At 48.7% G+C, this 19,497-nt stretch overlaps 1 protein-coding gene across 3 annotated transcripts in view; it reads right to left on the minus strand.

Annotated features, from left to right (window-relative positions):
* The window catches only part of ATP10A (ATPase phospholipid transporting 10A (putative)), a 185,939-nt gene extending 166,753 nt beyond the window's left edge, over window positions 1-19,186 (minus strand). For 2 of the 3 annotated variants that reach the window (XM_082450197.1, XM_082450196.1), the window contains exon 1: window positions 17,835-19,186. In XM_082450197.1, coding sequence (XP_082306323.1) covers window positions 17,835-18,307 — 473 coding nt within the window. In that variant the 5' untranslated portion in view covers window positions 18,308-19,186. The remainder of the gene's footprint in view (window positions 1-17,834) is intronic. The other variant, XM_082450195.1, reaches the window with a different exon arrangement.
* Between the last annotated feature and the right edge of the window lie 311 nt (window positions 19,187-19,497).

Here is a 19,497-nt window from a genome sequence, read left to right on the forward strand (position 1 = left end):
TAGATTCCTTAGTATTTTCTTCATAGGTAATCATGTTTGCTGCAAATTAAGTTTTATTTTTTCTTTCCAACCTGTATGCATTTTGTTTCTTTTTCGTATCTTATTACAGTGGCAAAAACTTCTAGTACTGTATCAAGTAAGAGTGATGAAGCTAACATTCTTGTCTGTTCTCATTCTTAGGAGGGGAGGCATCAGTCTTTCACCAGTAGTATGATGTTAACTCTGGGATTTTTGTACATGCAATAGGAAGGCACCTCCCCGGGTTGCCTTCCACTGTGGTGTGGGTAGGTGGGCAGACACCCCTGGGCCTGGGTCTCCTTATGCTACTGGGTGGAGAGCAGGGCACCCAGAGCTGTGCCAACACTGCTCCTACAGGAGCATCAGTGCCTGTTGGTGCCCTGTGTGGGATGGGGCTCTCCTAGGTCTCTGTTGGGCTTCCCCTTTGGCCACAGAGCCTTTTTTGCTTTTGTCTATACTTGCTGGCAGTTCTGGTTACAGGACTCTCCATGCCCAGGCTGGATATACATGGGAGGTAGAAAGGAGACCCAGAGAATTCACCGTGCTATCATACTTCAAGTTCTCAGGTCCCCAGCCAGTCTGCCTTCTTCTCTCAGCTTCCAGTGTTCTTTGACTGTTGTCTGTTGAATTATTTCCAGGATTTGGTTGTAGGGGAGGAGTTAGGAAAAGTGAATCTACACCATCTTGTTCTGGAACCAAGAAGTCTCTGTTTTTCAATTTTTCTACCATGTTTCAATGAACTGCGAGAAACTAAACCATCAGTTTACTTGTATTTTTGAGATATTTCTATAAGAAATGCATCATTTTCATATTGTGATAAATAGAATTTACATAATCTATATATATGATTAATGTCAGCAGTCTTTAAGGTCTCAGACACAAATGTCATCTCCGATTTTATAAGGTGTCTTTTACAGCTAGAACTCTGACTCTATTATCAAGTAGTTTTATTTAACTATTAAAATTGCCTTCCTCCACCATCCAGAATTTCAAAGCCTAGTGTTCTAAACAGCTACAGGAGATGCCAATAATTTAAAGTTGGAGCGGAGGTACAAAATAAAACCGTGCAAACTCCTGTCTACCCGAGTCACTCCACACACCTCCCCACTCCCCCACCCCCGGTGCCAGACAGCAGGTGCGAACTCAAGGAGCAAAGGCTCATCCTCCACCCCTCATCGGCCCGAGGTGTGGCTGGGGCATCTCAAGTCGTTCCTCACCACTCAAACCCACATCAGTGTGCACAGAGGGTTCCAGGGGGCCACACCTCTGGGGATGTCAAACTTCAAAACAGAAAGCTGGAGACACAAGGCAACTCTTCCACGTGAGCAGACAGATGCGATTAAACGGCAGGGAGTAGAATGCCTTCTCTAAGAAACTGACTGAACTTTGCCTCTGCATAGACCGAATAGCTGATGTTCCCAACTCATTGCCTAGATTTGGTACAGAAAAGACATGCTCCTTTCTTGGGGGGTGGGGGTGGGCGTGGCAGGTTGACACTTGCATCCCGTATGACAGCAAATGTGCACGTGCACACAGACACACACGTGTGTGCACCATCAGCTCTTTTAGGCACATATGAATGAAGACAGCTTCTTTCAACATCTTTCCCTAAGCCCTGACCCCGCAGATTTCCATCTACTCAGATTTCACCCCAGCCGTTTGAGGATGTTCAAGAAGAACTCATCCCCCAAATAAAGACAGATGCTGGGCCACCCACATGACACTCCCAGTGTTTGAACTCTCACAGTCAATCATGCCAAGCCCACAGCTCCTGCCACAGACCCCACTAATTCCAGAAGCAATTTCTGGATGCTGTTTCTGGTTGATACCAGAAACTCTAAATTCACAAACACTCAACAGACACTGTCAGAAAGGGCTGGAGTCTCCTTTTCACTTTTCTCCACCTTCCCATGGCCTTAAAGCATAGTTTTGAAGTATTTGTCTAAAACAACAATATCCCCCTCTGCCAAAACCATGACAAAGCCCACCACACTAGGAACTTTTGCTCAAGATAAATCAAGTGGAGATGACACCTTACTTTACTATCACTCCAAATAATATGAAGGAGCCAAAATGTGAGAAACAAATGACACAAGGCCACAAAGCACACAGGGATTAAAAAATGCCTTTGTCATACACTTTGATAGCATGTTTATTATTTCTCATTGGTTGTATGTCATAACATTACAATTTGAATGCTTTCAAAAAGGGAGAGAATTTGCCATTCAGTGGAAATGACCTTGAGATAACAAATCCTGGAGTTTCTCTGTACATCCCACCTCTGGCCAGCTGGACCCTCCACAAACAGGAGGATTAATAAACTCCAACCTCAAGTTAAATTATGATGCAAATCAAAGGAACTTTTATGGGCCTGAACAAGGGTAATGAAGCTTAAGAAATATTTTTCTACACATCCATTTTCCTAATATATTCGTTTTTATGATGTCTTATTTTTAAAGGGATATATTAATTTCTCAGGTAATCAAAAGGGAAATAAGTAAAGTTGTTTTCCTTTAAAAACAATTTCTGTGTTCCTGAAAGCTTTCAAAATGTAGATAGAGTAAGAACTCACTTATTAGTAAAAGAAGGTTGAAAACCAGCCTCTTTCAGAAAGGGCTTCACGATCATGCAGTGAGAGTGATGGGCACAGCCCCACCTGTCCCCTCACCACGGCCCCCCGCCACTCCACGCACTCTGATTGGCGGGGGGGGGACAGGGGTCCCTCCCTGTCCACACCTTGCCCATCCCGCAGGGCTGCAGGCAAGCGATGGGGCGGGCACATTGGCCCTGCTCCTGCAGCAAAGCCACCAGCACTGTGGACCTGCAGACTCACCCTCTGGGGACAGGCCTAGCCCCAACTGTAAAATGAGACGTGGAACAGGGGTGGGGCCATGCGGGCAGGGATGGTGTGACAGCCTCAGGGACATGGAATGATCTCAACTCCTCCCTGTCTTCAGTGACAGATTTTAGGTCCACTAGGCCCTCCCCGTCTTCCTCCAATCACCAGTCACCACATGCCTCTGATTTGACCAAAAGGGACACAGCCCAGAACAAGGGCCCCATCAAAAGGGTGGAAGTGACCCAGGAGAAAGCCCCAAATGCAGGGAGATGGTGGCCTCCATCTGACGAGGTGGAACTCACCAAGCAAGACCTTGGCCGGAGATTCTCAGGAGCTGTAAGACACCCTGGGCTCTGACCGTGGGGAATCAAAGCGTGAACAAGGATGGAGACTCTGAACACCAGTAAGGATGACAGAGGCGAGAAAGGTGCCAAAGGCGGCGAAGACCAAGTCACACCTGCAGAACCGCGAAGTCAGCAGGCCCTTTCTCCTGCACGTGTGGGCATCAGGACATCCCAGTGATGCGGCAACAGTGACACCTGGTGCCTCCACCTGCGTGCACTGCAGTGAGCCGACAGCTGTGCCTGGGCGGCCAGTAAACAGAGCTGCCTCTGGACCCAAAGGAATCTCAGGCTCAAAGATAATGGGCGGGATGATATCCAGGCAACAGGACCATGAGGGAGCACCTGACCCAGACTAAGTTGACAGCAGCGCCCCCAAGTCTGCAGGTGTGTAGTTGGGGGAGACAGGTGTGGTTACGGATACATCAGCTGGGCTCCTGGAGATCTGTCTGTTGGCAGCACCACCTGAAGGTAAAGGGCTGAAGCAACCTCCTTAGTTCATGGGAGCCACACAAAAGCTAACGGTGGGGAAAGACCCCATAGTTCATGCTGCCTAGATGCACCCTGACTGTGCCATCCTGAATACATAGATACAGCCCCTGGAAACCAGGGCATCCAAATGAAATCCATGCAAAACATCCCCATAAAGGTCAAGCACAAGATACTCAAGCAAATACTTGTATACCCATGTTCATAGCAGCATTACTCACAACAGCCAAAAGGTGGAAGCAACCCAAAAATGTCCATCACCAGCTGAATGAATGAACACAATGGGGTCTACACATACTCCCTGAATATCATTCAGCCTCAAAAAGGAAGGAAGTTCTGACACATGCTACAATACGGATGAACTTTGAGAACATTATGCTAAGTGAAATAAGTCAGACACAAAAGGACAAATTTGTATGATTTCACTCATGTGAGGTCAAAGAGACAGAGAGTAGACTGGTGGGTGCCCAGGACTGGAGGAGGCAGGAATGAGTTGTTGTTTAATGTGGATAATTTCAGTTTGGGAAGATGAAAAAATTCTGCAGGTGATGCTGATGGTTGCACAACAATGTGAATGTAATTAATGCCACTGAACTGTACACTTACAAATGGTTAAATTGGTAAATGTTATGTGTATTTTACCACAATAAAAAGGTTTTAAAAGTAAAGCACAGGAAAGAGCACACTGGAGGGTAGGTGGCCAGTGTGCCCATGCGGCGTGGCTCAGGCTGCCCAGTGTGAACTGACAAGCCATCTGTGCCCAGAAAGTGGACATAGCCAGACACCCAGCATCTCACAGGCCACGACCACCAGACGGACCTCATGGCACACAGGGAAGGACCGTCCCTCTGTGAACAGTGGGCATTAGCGGTGCCTGAGGTTCTTTAAAGGTTCCTAAGTGGCCCTGGATAAATAAAAGAAATCCCGAGAATGAACTGGACTGTGCATCTGAACACACGCAACGCTCTCCAGTGAACTAAGATAAACAGAAGGCCACCTGAGAATGCTCCAGGGCATGCTCATACACAAGAACACACCATCACTGGGGTGCAGAAAAACATCACCACTTTTATTTGTAATTGCTATTTACCTTACTTTTAAATTCACTTATATATTCATGCATTGCATTACATGTCTATGATTTATACATAAATAAGTCCATCTTGAGCGCACACACACAAGTGCTTGTGACTTAGAAGGGTGTGAGATCAAAAAAGTTTGGAGATTACTGCTCAAATGAACCAGCTACACTGAAAAGAACGTCCATTACAACATTTAAACTTTTCTAAAAAGCATACATGCTCTTGGTCATTAACCCTTGGTAAATTCTGGGCCCTGGCATGTGTAAGGATAACTATCTGGTTTCAGACACTTTCTCAAAAGCCTGAAATAATTAAACAGCTGGAGCCTTATCGGCACCCACACACAAGATGAAAATGGCCCTGGATACTCACGTAGGGTAGCACACAGCCAGCATGTGGCTGGTGGCCCTGGGTAGCGTCACCTGGGATCCCAGAGCCCAGAGCCATCTGTCCCACCCCTCAGGTGCACCCTCTGAGCCGAGACCTCCCTCTCTGGGCCACCATTTCCTGAGAGGGTCAATGAAGAACTTATCAGCACCTCCAGGGCTGGCTGTGAACTTCCCACACAAATTCATAAAAACTCTGAAAAGTATACAGTGCTAGAGACATGTATGATGTCTTATCACTAAATATTTCAACTGAAAAAACAAGTAAACACCTCTTTTCCACTCTACCATGTCCTCATGCCCCACTCAGCAAACGTGGAATTCTCAGGTATCATCAGCTGATTTCAAACAGCTACAGATGTTTTCAACTGAAACTAGATAAATCGATAGGAACACACAAAAGGCTATGGTTCAAGAACTTGGTATTTGTTTGTCAGATCCTCCCATCAACAGGGATGTGTTCATTTCCTGTGGCTGCTGTAACAAATCACCACAACTCAGTGGCCTGAAACAACACAAAAGTGTTATCATACAGTTCTAGAGGTCAGGAGTCTGATATGGGTCTCGCGGGGACAAAACCGAAGTCTCGGCAGGGCTGTGCTCCTTCTGGAGGGTGTAGGAGACAGGGTTTCTTTGACTTTTCCAGCTCCCAGAGGCCACCCACACTCCGCAGGTTGGGAACCCTCCCTCCATCTTCACAGCCAACAACAGCCAGTTGAGTCCTTCAAACGTTGCATCTCCCTGCCCTCTCTTCCTCTACCTTTAAAGACTGGTGATGAGACTAAGGGCTCACCAGAATAATCCAAAATAATCTCCCCATCTCAAGGTCAGCTGATTAGCAACCTTAATTACATCTGTAACCAACCTTAATTCCCCTGTACCATGTAGCCTAACAGAGTCACAGATTCTGGGGATTAGGATGTGGGCATCTCTAGGGGGCTGTTATTCTACCAACAGGCATTCATTGTGTCACGACTCAGGTATCACAAGGATTAGTTCACTCATTAGATCAAAGATGCTGAGGCCCTGTCACAGCATCACAGCAGGGGCAGTGAGGACTGGCTGGTCCCAGAGAGCAGGACAGGACAGAGCATATGGAGCAGAGGAAGGGCACAGACACCCAGGATACAGAGGAGGGACTCCTGCTCCAGGTATGAATGGCAGCAGGAGGGAGCGGTTAATAGGCCTTGGAGAAAAGGGCTGGGGATGGGGAGAGGGTGCTGGGGCAGAGGGGCTACAGGTGTGTGCAGCACAGCGGAGAGTAGGTGGCCCGGGACCTTGTGCACAGAGGTCCAGGGCTGCAGCTCAGCATGCAGGGTGCAGATGACATCGGGATTAATCAAGAGGTTCCAAGAGTCAAAGAAAAAGATGTAACATTTTTAAACCGAAAAAGACAGCTCTGGTGGCAATGAGGAGGGGAGACCACAGGAGAAGTGCAGACGAAGCAGGAGTAGCTAAGTTAGGAGGTGAAGTCAGACACACAAGAAAGCTGAAGAGGGCCTGGGGTAGTAGCTGTGTGGAGACACATCTTAATGTAGGGTTACTGTTACTCAGGTGTGGGGAAGCCAACAGATCAGGAGACACTGCCAGTGAAAAGATAGTTTGTTTCTCAGTTCCCAGGAGGAGAGGCCACGGGGGAAGCACCACGGCAGTCAGGAGGCAGAGGAGTGGGGGGAAAACGTGGGCAAGAGACTTCACTGTGGTTTCCGTGGGAAGGACAGGGTGAGGCAGGGTAACCAGGCTCAGGAATAGTATCAGTAGGCTCTGGGACATAGGGGCTGTCCTCAGCTGTCTGCTACCTGGCCCTGAGGGTTTGGGGGCCCTGAGTGTGACAGCCTGATAAAAGGGTGTGTAGGGTGTGGGCTCTGGATTGGTTGGTTTGCATATGAAAGACACACTCACTGGCCAGTCCTTTGCTCTCTCTAGGAATTGGCTGGTCCTGGGAGGAGCCATCCACCCACAGGTGGCGAAGGCCAGATGTCAAAGCCTCTGAACAGAGGGCTTCCCAGTGGCGCAGTGGTTGAGAATCTGCCTGCCAATGCAGGGGACATGGGTTCGAGCCCTGGTCTGGGAAGATCCCACATGCCGTGGAGTAACTAGGCCCGTGAGCCACAGTTACTGAGCCTGCGTGTCTGGAGCCTGTGCTCCACAACAAGAGAGGCCGTGATAGTGAGAGGCCCGCGCACCGCGATGAAGAGTGGCCCCCGCTTACCACAACTAGAGAAAGCCCTCGCACAGAAACGAAGACCCAACACAGCCATAAATAAATAAATTAATTAATTAATTAACTAAAAAAAAAAAGCCTCTGAACACAGACAATTAAAAAACAAGGGCCTGAAGAAGCAGGGACTGACTTAAGATGCCACTGTATGCAGTGATTGGGATCAGAGCCAAGAGTAACAGACATGGCGGTCCCTGCAGCAGCCCACCCCTCCTCCAGCCCTGCAGCACTGTGAAGGAATTCCCATTAAGTCACAGAAGATCAATGAGACAGAAAACAGGGTGAAAAGAAAGTAAGGCCAGAAGCAGGGCGGTTACAGCGATCAGTGGGGAGTACCCACAGAACCAGGAAGGCGCCCCTGCCATGGGGCAGCCACAGCCCCGGGACTCAGCCCCACCCTGATGCTCAGCTGATGTGAAGGAGTCCCGGGCCTGGCGCCCTGGCCTAGCGTCAAGCCTGTTAAAGAGGCAACACAGCAACCAGACCTCAACGTAATGAATCAAACTTTCCACCCCGCTTAAAAGCAATGATTTTTCTTTCCAAAAACAAAAAAACAAAAAACCACTGTAAGTGGAAAACGTTACAATGCCAGTCTCAATATACCAGGAACAGCTGCACACATCTGATTTGACTAAAGTCTGTCACGGCAAAATAAATAAAGAAAGTAAAAGAATGAGGATGATAACTGCAATATGGAATGCTAGGGCCTAGGCTGCTACCAATTAGTCATAAGAAACAAGACACATCTACTAAACTATCGTGCCGTTTAGCACAAGTACTCTTTTATAAAATAAATACATGCTGTGTGTATCCTGAGGCTGTTAAATGAAGAGGGAACAAATCGCTTGCACACGTTTAAAGATGGCTTGTTTGTTCAGAGACAAAAGCTGAGAGCATCCCAAGAGGAACGCTGCCTCCCTCCCAACAACCCACTCTCTTCCTGCCGTGTCTTTTTGCCTCAGATCGCTCTGAGCTTTCTGAGTCAACAGATTTCCTGAGCCACTGGTCCTGAAGATGACCGGGATAGAGAAAGTGGATGGATTTTGTAACTGAAATGAAAATGATTTCCAACTTGGCCAAGGGCAAGGGGAGAGGCCCCATCTGTGTGTCCGCCCGGGCGCTGGAGAGAACAGCACTAGACTGGGAGGTGGCCGCACCCTGAGTAATCCCGGGGCACCCTCCTCCGCCCACTCACCGTCCGGAGAAGACCCTGCATCTGGGCACCACCCGAAGGAGGCTGGCAGGACACGAAGCCAGGGCGGCTCAGGTGGGATCCACCTGCATGCGCCACGCCCGCGTCCCCATCTGCAGCTGACCCATGGGGCAGATGCCGCCAAGAGCCCCAAGGTCACATCTGACAAAGGAGAGAACTTGGAACCAAAACTGAACTCTCCTGAACTTGGTTTTCTTTAGCTGTCATGGAAGCACACAGAAACACAGGGCGGGACAGAAGAGCAGTGAAAAGCGCCTGGTGACAGCTTGGGCTTCCTCCCATTCCGTTAACCCCTCAGATACTAGAGTCCTTTAGGAGCAGAAATTTCCATCAGAAAAGCACTGATGGGACTTCCCTGGTGGTCCAGTGGGTAAGACTCTGAGCTCCCAATGCAGGGGTCCCGGGTTCGATCCCTGGTCAGGGGAACTGGATCTCACATGCATGCAGCAACTAAGAGTTCACATGCTGCAACTACGGAGTCCTCATGCTGCAACTAAGCTCCAGTGCAGCCAAAATAAGTAAATAAATATTAAAAAAAAGAAAAGAAGAAGAAAAATTAAGGCAGATCCTGAGCTGACGGGACGTTCCTACTCTTCTAAGCTCTGGAATCTCAGAAGGGCCATGAAGTCCTCTTCTGAGGAGCCCTGCACGCAGGTCACTCCTGGAGGAAGCCACCCTGGCTGCTCAAGACTTGTTCTCCTTTTGAAAACCAAGGACCTACTGTAGGTTGTTGTTGCAAATAGGTCAATGAATTTAACTCATTGATATTTTTAAAACCAAAGAAAAAAAAGGATTTTACCACATCCAATGGATTTATAAAACTCACCACACTGCTTTCTAATTATTAATCTAAACAAATAATGCCTTAATGTCACCATGTCCCTGTAGTGCTTCTCCAGTGAAGTGCATTTCTAAGAAGATACTTGAGCCACCAGGAGCATCCCGAGATTATCAGGGGTCCATGAGATTAGCAACGGGAGTCCGCAAGCTACTTTCAATATTTCAAAATGCTTTCAAAAGCAGTCCATTTACCCAGGGTAAAACTACACAGGCTAATGACAAAGGTCTTTGTTTTAGCTAAAAGTATATCTACTTCAACTTGTATGTCGGGGGCAATGTATACAAACTGTACTCTGGGAAAATGCAAAACAAGTAAACATAGAAAGCCAAGCTAAGTGTATTCTAAAAAAGCAAAGATCAAAACAGCTTCTCCATTTTTCCTGTGAATTCTTTCAGTGCATTATATATAGCAAGGTAAGTCTTGTACAAATAAGTACAATGGGCTCCCTTGTTAAGGGAATTCAACAAGAAGCTGGACCACCCCACTGTAAAGGGCAGAACCCTAGCAGACACACAGCCCTCTCTCAATCTTCCCAAGTCAAGGAATCCAGAAACGTGGATAAGCTTTGTCTTTAAAATGTCTTCCAAAAGTGCTTTTCAATGAGGGCTTGACTGGTCTTGGGGACAGGGGCGTTCTTTATGGGGTGGCACTATCCAGAACTAGGCAAGAGCATCACATACCATTCAGCACCCTGGTCCAGGTGCACCAAGTCCTAGGAAGGCTGGCAGTCACTGTGATAACTGAATATTTGCAAACACACCTAGAGGCAGTACTGCCCCCACAGATGAGACACCTGACTCCTTCCAGAAAAGATGAAACCTGCAGAGTAGCTGATCACCATAATGAATGACCATCAGATGAAGGTCCAGCCAGACCACAGCATGGCAGAACAGAACAGACATATTGGGCTTCTCAGGCCACTGAAAGCTTTCAAAGAATTGTGTCAAAAATAATAAGGCCACTAATCAACTAAAATGGACAAAAAACCTGAATAGACATTTTCCCAAAGAAGATATACAAATAGCCAACAGGTACACAAAAAGGTGCTCAACATCACTAACCATCAGGGAAACGCAAATCAAAACCACTATGAGAGGGGCTTCCCTGGTGGTGCAGTGGTTAAGAATCCGCCTGCCAATGCAGGGGACACGGGTTCGAGCCCTGGTCCAGGAAGATCCCACATGCCACGGAGCAACTAAGCCTGTGTGCCACAACTACTGAGCCTGTGCTCTGGAGCCTGCAAGTCACAACTACTGAGCCCACACGCCGCAACTACTGAAGCCCACGCACCTAGAGCCCGTGCTCCGCAACAAGAGAAGCCACTGCAATGAGAAGCCCATGCACCGCCATGAAGAGTAGCCCTGCTCACCACAACTAGAGAAAGCCCACATGCAGCAACGAAGACCCAACACAGCCAAAAATAAAAAATATATATAAATAAATAAATAAATTTTTTTTAAAAAAAGAAAAATCAATGTAACACATTATATTAATTTAATAAAGGACAAAAGCCAAATGATCATGTCAATAGATGAAGAAAAAGCATTTAACAAAATCCAACACTCTTTCTGGATTTTAAAAAATAAAATTAAAAAAAAAAAAACCTCAACAAAGTCAACAAAGAATAGAAAGGAACTTTCTCTGATAATGGCATCCATAAGAAAGCCACAGCTAGCATCACACTTAATGGTGAAAGACTGAATGTTTTCACCCTTAGATCAGGAGCAAGACATGATCATATATAGAAAATCCTAAGGAATCCACAAAACAAGTATTAGGTCTAATAAATGAGTTAGCAAGGGGGCAGGATACAGGATCAGTACCCAAAGGACTGACCAATACTTGTTACTGCATTAATGGAAAAACCATTTCAATCTGAATAAAAATGTAGTTTAATTTAATAGGTTTGTGCTAATGTTAATTTCTTAGTTTTGATAACTGGAGTACAGCTAAGTAAAATGTTAAAATTAGAGGAAGGTTGGTTAGGGGTATACTATTTTTGCAACTTTTCTATAAAGTCTAAAATTATTTCAAAATAAAAAGTTTAAACATTTTAGAAAACCAATTAGTTCCAATTGGAAGATGCTAGTGATCCAAATCAAGCATTTCTCTCTCTTTCCTATATGAGTTGTACCACTGGGAAACCAGGCAGTAGATGAGGGGAAGAATTTTTTTATGAAAGTATTCCCAATAATAAATGAAAGAATTAGACCACCATCATTTCACAACCACTAGCAAATAAATGGATGTAGGCAATGATCATCATGGCTGCTAACATCACAAAAAGATGGACCAAGGAACTTTATGTTCCTCCTCATGGAAGTGCACCACCTACGCTTGTGGTTTTGACCAAAAAAAAAAAAAAAATCAAACCTGAACCTGATGAAACTCTGATAAAGCATTGAGACTCACCTACCACTTCACAGGAATTACAGTAGAAAGAAATATGTTACATGATCCACAGGAAAGGAATCAGCAATATTCAAGCTATGCGAAACCCTCCAGGACAAATAACTCAGTTTCTTCAAATATATTTTGCAAGGGGAAAAATAAATAAAACAAATTGCAAGGGGTAAAAAGAGAGAGAGAGAGAGGGAGAAAGGGAATTTTAAAGGAGGAAATCAAAAGAGTAAAGGAGCCCTAAAAGACAGATCAGCCAATTGCAATGAGGCCACCTTATCTGGATCTGATTGAAACACACAAATTGAAAAAAAAATATGGCATTTATGAGACAAGTGGAAATTTGAACATTGATTGGGTATTTAATAATATTAGGAATTAATATTAATTCTTTATAATAATGGTATTGTAGTTTAGGTTTTTAAATAGTTGTTGATTTTCTAAAGATAAATGCTGAAACATTACAGAAGAAATGTCCTGATGTCTGGGATGTGCTTCAAAATAAAAGGTGGTGAGGGAGTGAGGGCAATATGGATAAACAATGTTGCCATGAGGTGCTAACTGTTAAACTAGGTGATGGAGACACAGAGGTTCCCTATCTGTGCACTGCTCTTTATCTGTGTAAATAGAATGCAACTGGAAATCAATAACAATGAAATTTGGGGAAGTCAGCAATATATGGAAATTAAAACATTCCTAAATAAAATGGGTCAAAGAAGAAATCACCAGGGAAATTAGAAAATACTCTGAGATAAATAAAATATTGAAGGTTTTGTCTTTTGGGTTTTTTTTAAATGAAGCATACTGCTCTAGGAGGTGGAGATGACAAGTACAAGAAAACTACAAACATGGAGTCAGAGCAGGATGACTCTGGGCTCAAGCCATGGCACTGTCATCTCCTAATAGGGAACCCCTAAGGCAGCTATCAAGCCCTGAAGCTCAGTTTCCTCATCTGTGAAATGGGGATGTGAAAATAGGACCATCAGGAGATGTTAAGATGGAACTGTGCACTAAGACACTTGGCTCATATTAACAAGTATAAAAAGAACCTTCCCATGAACAAGACTAACTCCTGAGGGCAACCAAGTTTTTAGGGAAAGATAGGTTCTTTTTCTATAACTGGACCCTATTTATGACTCATGAAAGGTATCAAAAGAAAAATTATTTCAAAAAACCATGTGAATGGCAATGTCCAAATATTATTCCTCAAGTATCCCCCAACCTAGCACACCAGAGGGATGTCCCTGCTTAAAGAAGACTTGCATTGTCCTGATACGTCCCTGTCCCCTGGGTCTTGCGCTGGTACCTCTGCTTCTTCAAATCTTTTACTCCAAATAAGACAAAGATGCTGTGCTTCCCAGGGGCAAAATGTTTCTGCTGCTGGTGAGGAAGAGACTGGACTCTCCAGGAAAGGGAGGAAAGGAGGACCAAGACAAGATAAATGGACAGAAACAAAAGGAGAACTTTGTCAGGTCCCATTTCAGGCTCTTCTGAAAAAACAAATCATGAAGCCCAGGGTAAGCAAATTGGACAGATAACCCTGATGAGCTGGGGATGGGGAAACAAAGCGAGAATCAAAGGAAAGGGAAGAGACAAATATCAGAGTAATTCCAAGATAAGCATTAGAGTACGCCCTGACTACCTGTTTTCCCAAAAGATGGTGGAAAGACACCAAGATGCCATACTCAAATCCAAGAACAGAGCCCCCAAAGCCCAAAAGATTCAGGGAAAAGTCATCTTGGGTTAATTCATGCAGAAACGCTGCTGTTTCCATCATCCTAGAGACAGACACTGAAAGGTGCCTGTGTTTGAGTTATCTCAAAGTGTATGGAAGCAAAAGGGAAAAAACATTACACAAGAACCCAGGCAGGGTTTGGGCAGAGGGTGGGGAGCCCATAGCACAAGGGTGCCAAACTCTCCCAGGGCCACAGGATCAGGGCCAGAAGGGACACGTGGACCTGGGGCCAGTACCCCACTTGACTAGTTAGGAAATGGAGTGCAGGTGAGGCAGGGGGGCTTGTGCAGAGTCTCGGCCAGGCAGGACCCCCACCTCAAGCTGTGCCACTCTGAGGCTCATTCCATTTCTGGCAGCAAGGGCGAGGTTTCTGGTTTTAACATGTTACACCCCCGCCCTGTGGTTGAAGAGGTGGATGAGTGCTTGGACCCCTGCTTCCGCCCTTCACCTCTCTTGGGCAAATCCCCTTCCAGGAATGTTTCTTCTTAAATTTCCCCCCAGCTCCTCCTCTGATAACCATGCTCTGCTTTCCCACCACCAGAACCGCCACTCTCTGGGCTGGCTCTGCACTCCTGTCCCCTCTCCTCTGTCAGTCCCACCTGCCTTGGGACGTGTGGTCATTCGCTGCCCCCTTCATCCCAGCCCCTGGTGGCGCCTGCCCTGTCCCAGCTGGATGCTCACTTGGTACTGGAGGTGGATGCCTGCCAGCTAAAGTGAACTCCAAGCCCCCCAGCAACAGAAACCTGAGGTCACATTGGGAGGGAAGGGGGACAGAACTCAGTCATCCCCTTTCTTTCCACCTGTGCCCAGAAGGAGGTGGCTTCTCCAGCCAACTGTCACCAACACCAGGGAGGTCTACGTGACCAGAAAGGGCTTCCATGCCTCCCCCATCACACTAGCCCACAGCCGAGTGATGCTCAGACTGACTTTCCCCCAGGGTGGGGGCCACAGGCAGGACCTGAACCCCCAGGATCACCCACTGCGCTCTTATCCTGCTGGCTCAGGAGGGTTTTCCTAAACACAGCCTGAAATCCAGGAGGTGATACCGTGGGCTCAGGCCGTGGAAATAGGACCTCCACTCAGGTTTGTTCGTGCAAACCAAGCCGTGATGTGGACACCAGCTCTCCCACCTCCAGAGGCTCAGCAGCCCAGGGGTGGGGGGAGGAGAACCTGGGAACCTGCACTTCCAGCAAGCCTGATGGGGGATTCTCACAGAGAGGGGACCCAAGGACTCCGTTACGGGGACACACCACATAAATAACGGTACAAATCATTGATGCACTGCACGCTCCAGTCAGAACACAGAGAAGCAACCCTCCAGAGACACTGTCAACAGGTCAGGCTTCCACAACTAAAGTCTGCTCTCACTCTGCATTTACATGCACTTGACTGAAGCCCCATTTCACAGCCACCAGAGCAGTGACACAACACAGGACAGACCCTGACTGTGCACCACTGTGGGGCCACTGCCTCTGTAGTCACCAAAGGCCTTGAACGAACTCTGGCCTGACATAAAATGTCATTTCCCAGGCTTCTCTGGCCAGCCTCAGTGCCAGCTCTCTGAGATCCTGACTTCAAGGCCAAACACGTCCCTGTGCACAGGTTAAGACCTGGTTGCAGTCTCAGGGGGCCCTGACTCTGTCACGTGCGCCACGCTCCCTGGTCCTCAGACTCGTGCGCTCTGCAGGGAGTCTCCTGAGCTGCCTCTCTGGGCTAGCAGCCCCACCCAGGACCCCCACGGACATGCCCCACGGAGCAATCGGTCCCCACGGTAAGCTCCAGGTGAAACCCAGACTTTCCCTTCTCCAGAGCCTGGCCTGGGTCTGGCTCAGTGAGGAAGAGCTCAGGGTGTTGGTTTGAGCCGATGGGCAACAGCAGCAAGGCAGCCACATGCGGCGTGGAATGCAATCGGAGGACGGGGAGGGCTCAGACATCCACAGGACTCAAAGCCTAGGCCGGAAAACACCCATCCCAGACTTTCTGGGCCCAGAGAAGTTTGACCTGGCTTCTGAAAAGGGATGGCTCTCCTCCAGACAGGCCTCCTCTCCACACACAGCTGCCACCATCTCACACCCACGGAGCCTCCCCAGGAAGAAGGCCAATTCTCTCCCCAGGAAAGCATTCAAGGAATTTGACTTGGGAACTGAGAGGTTCTGGGGAACTCCTCCTGAAAGCACCATTATCCCCAAGGCCTTGCCCCCGAGGACTGTACCCAGCTTTTGAGAACCCAGGTCAGGTCAGGGCAGAAGGGGAAGAGAATGCGGATGGGTGGGTCCACAAGGAAGATGAAGGTTTCAGAATCCCATGAAGCATTCCAAGGCCATGGAGTCCAGAGATTGCTTCGGGGTTCCACTCTGAGTTTTCTCATGGGCATGTTGGGGGTGATGGTTGTTTTAAGGGTTAATTGACTTCATGGGTCGAAAGCACTTTATCAGCTGAAAATAAACTGTTTCTTGAGGCCTAAGTATTCCTAAAAAGGAGGCTACAGGAGCTACCAGCTGAGTAATAACAAAAAGTGATACATGTGTAAAGACTAAAACCTGGAGCCCCATTGGGGTCATGGTGAGCAGAACAGACTGGAGTGCTGGAACGGGGGACCCTGAGGACATCTGCGTAAGGGTGCCCCCTCCCTTCTTGGCTTCAGGAGCCTGGGGAACAGGAGCCAGGAAACCCCACAGCCCTTTCTATCAATGTCATGCTTGCTGACTGGACAACGGGTACCCCTTGATGGCAAGCAGGCAGCATTACTCAAAAGTGGGTCATGATATAAGCATCACCTCTGTGCTAATTAAATACACAGATTCCTGGGCCCAATTCCAGATGAGCCTATCAGATGTGTTGGGGACTGGAGCCTGAGAATTGTTAAATTGTTTATTCTTAAATTCAAGTTGTTAAATTGTTATTTTTAATAAGCTCCTCAGGCTGATTCTTATATAAATTTAAGAAGCACAAGCACCAGAATATTGTAAAAGCTGTAAAGTCGGGAAGACCTGGGTCAAATTCTAATACTACTACATAGCAGCTGTGTGGCTTTGGGCAAGCTACTTAACCTCTCTGAACTTCTGTTTATTCATTTGTAAAATAAGTATAAGGCACAATCAGTGCTGCTGGGAGGGTCAGAGATACTCAAAGGCATTCATGGTCTTTGTCTAAACTATCCTAAGAGGCAGGAATAACCATGGCCCACTGAGAGTACAAGGGGCTTCCTGGAGTCCGCTCACATGTGATGGTGGCTGAACAAGGCTAATGTCCTTCACCTCAGAGGCCCATATCAGCCCCTACACCGAGACTCAAGCAAAGACAACAGGAGGGAAAGATGGGCTGAGCTCTGGATGGAGGCCAAGACCATCTGCCTTCCTGAGGGGTGCGGTCTTGAGGTGGACTCCACTACTAGACGCAGCTCCAAGATGGGCATGCAGCCAAGTGGCTCTCTTGGGGTGGGGAGTGTAAAGAGAGAAGAGACAGAAGCATCCCAGACAGGTCCCGCCTGAGGATCCAAAACTTTAGAGAGGTGCAGGGAGAGAGAAGGAGCAGGAGGAGCCCAGAGGAAGTACATTCCTTGGTACTAACTGTGGACAGGACTTGAAAAACCCTCAAAGCCTCAGTCTTTCCATCTGGAAACTGGGGTTAATTTTTAAAAAACTAAACAGTCAACTATGGGATGGCACCTAGCTGGGTGGCCTGCTCACAGCTCACGTCAATGGATGGACGCCGCTGTTACTACTCCTGCCCTTTTAACTGGTCTCTGCCTGGCATGTCAGAACTTGGCGGCAGTTTCACTCTGTTGCCCCAAGACGAAATGTTATCTAAGACCGAGCTTTACATTCATTCCTGTGTAGGTTGTTAAAGTCGTTCAACATCCTGGCGCTTGGAGCCTGGCTGAAGATTGAGGCTGGGACTTCAGGCTGGGGCGCCTGGGAATAGATTTCCCTCCTTTTTACTTATAAGGCAGGAGCGACTGGGAATGAGGACGCCCAGCTGCCTCTGGATTCCAGCCCTGGGATCCCTAGGCTCAGAAGCGGCGTCTGAGTGACAATCAAGGACAGGGTACCCCTGCACCCCGACATCTACGGTTTCTTGTTCTCCGCGACCCGAGTCGCAGAGTCCCGGCTCGGCCCCCGGCCCCTCGAGGCCCGGCCCTCCGCCCACAGTTGAGCCGCTCTCTCCGGGCCTCCCCACCCCGTGCCACTCACGCCGCGCCCAACGCCAAGTTTCCGAGAGCGCCCCGGCCCTGCGCGGACCCAGCGCCGCCCCGCCCGCTCCGCTCACCTGCTGAAGACGAGGCAGCCCAGGTGGTTGATCTCTTGGTCGGAGCGGTGACGGCTGTAGTCCTCCCACAGGTCCTTGAAGGCCGTGACCGCCAGGATGAAGAGCACGGGCGCCAGTGCCAGGCCGGGCTGAAAGGCGTTCACGGCCGGCACGAAGTTGAGCAGCGCGATGAAGACGAAGTACACGTTGGCCAGGCGATGGAATTGCTCGAACAGGTTCTTGGGCAGGAAGGACAGCAGAGTGTACTTGGTGGTCTTGAGCCGGTTGTCGGCCAGGTGCTGGGAGCCCCCGCACCGCCGCCGCCGCCGCGCGCCCTTGGCCACGCTCGCCGCGGGGTCTTCGGCGCCCGGGGGTGGCAGCAGGTTGGAGCGCACCGTGCGCGTCCTGACCTCCCTGCGCCGCCGCCGCCGCCGCCGCCGCCGCCGCCGTCCCGGGGGCCCGGGCTCCTCAGCCGCCGCCGGCTCCCGCTCCATGGCCGCGTGTCGCCGCGCCCGGCTCCTCCGCCGCTCGCGCCCGCCCGCGCCAGCCTCCTAGGTGATCATCGCCGGCTGCCCGGCGCGGCGGCGCGGGCTCCCCGCCTGCGGGACGCACAGAGACGCGGTTAGCGGCCGCCCCGCCCAGCACAGCCCAGCCCAGCCCAGACCGCCCCCCCCCGCCGTCGGGGCCGGGCGCCGCACAGAGACCCCTTGTTCTCGCACCCTCCCGGGCCTTTCCGCCCCGGCGGCTCCCGGCCCCGCCCCGCGCCGCGCCCAGCGTGGGACACCGCGGAGAGCGGGAAACAAAAAGCCGAGCTGGAAACTTTAGAGCGGCTTAGTTTCGTTTCCCAGAAGCATCAGTTCGGTCCCAGCACATTGCAAACGCGCCCCGCCACCGGAGGAGAGAGGAGGCGGCAGAGTGTGGCAGGAAAGGACCGCAGCCCCCCGCCCCCTAGGCTGGCGGGCTCTTCCCGAGTCCGTGCAGGAGGCTGCGAGCCTCCTGGAATCAACTGGAATCAAAATTCAAATGAACCAGGGCATACCAATGCTCCGATTTTTATGTCTTATTTACCAAGGACATCTGCTCCTGGGATCCCAAGAGGATTCTTCGTTGCCTCTACACTCTTCCTTACCCTGCCCTTTCAGATTCACTTCTTGGGTGAACTAGACTTTGAACTTTCATGATCATCACTGCCTTTCCTTACTTCCCTAAATAGGAATTTTTTTTTATTTTTTTCCCCTTAATTGAAGGGAGGAATATTTCGCTAAGCAAAGGCAGGCTTTGGTTTGCTCTATTTCCGTCTATTTTTCTCTCTGGTAAACCCTGAGGGCCAAAATATACCTTGTGTGCTCTGGTTCTGAAGTGGCCTCTATGACCCAGACGGTGACGGGGCGTTGAAGATGGTTGTTGGAAGGGGAAGGAGGGGCCCAGGAGGGTGTGGCAGAAGTGTCCATAAACAAGACCAAAAGACAACCATCAGAATGGGAGAAAATATTTGCAAATGAAGCAACTGACAAAGGATTAATCTCCAAGATTTACAAGCAGCTCATGCAGCTCAATAACAAAAAAACGAACAACCCAATCCAAAAATGGGCCGAAGACCTAAATAGACATTTCTCCAAAGAAGATATACAGATGGCCTACAGACACATGAAAGAATGCTCAACATCATTAATCATTAGAGAAA

The sequence above is a fragment of the Balaenoptera physalus genome (assembly GCF_965194825.1).
Source record: "Balaenoptera physalus genome assembly, chromosome: 2".
Lineage (NCBI taxonomy): Eukaryota > Metazoa > Chordata > Mammalia > Artiodactyla > Balaenopteridae > Balaenoptera > Balaenoptera physalus.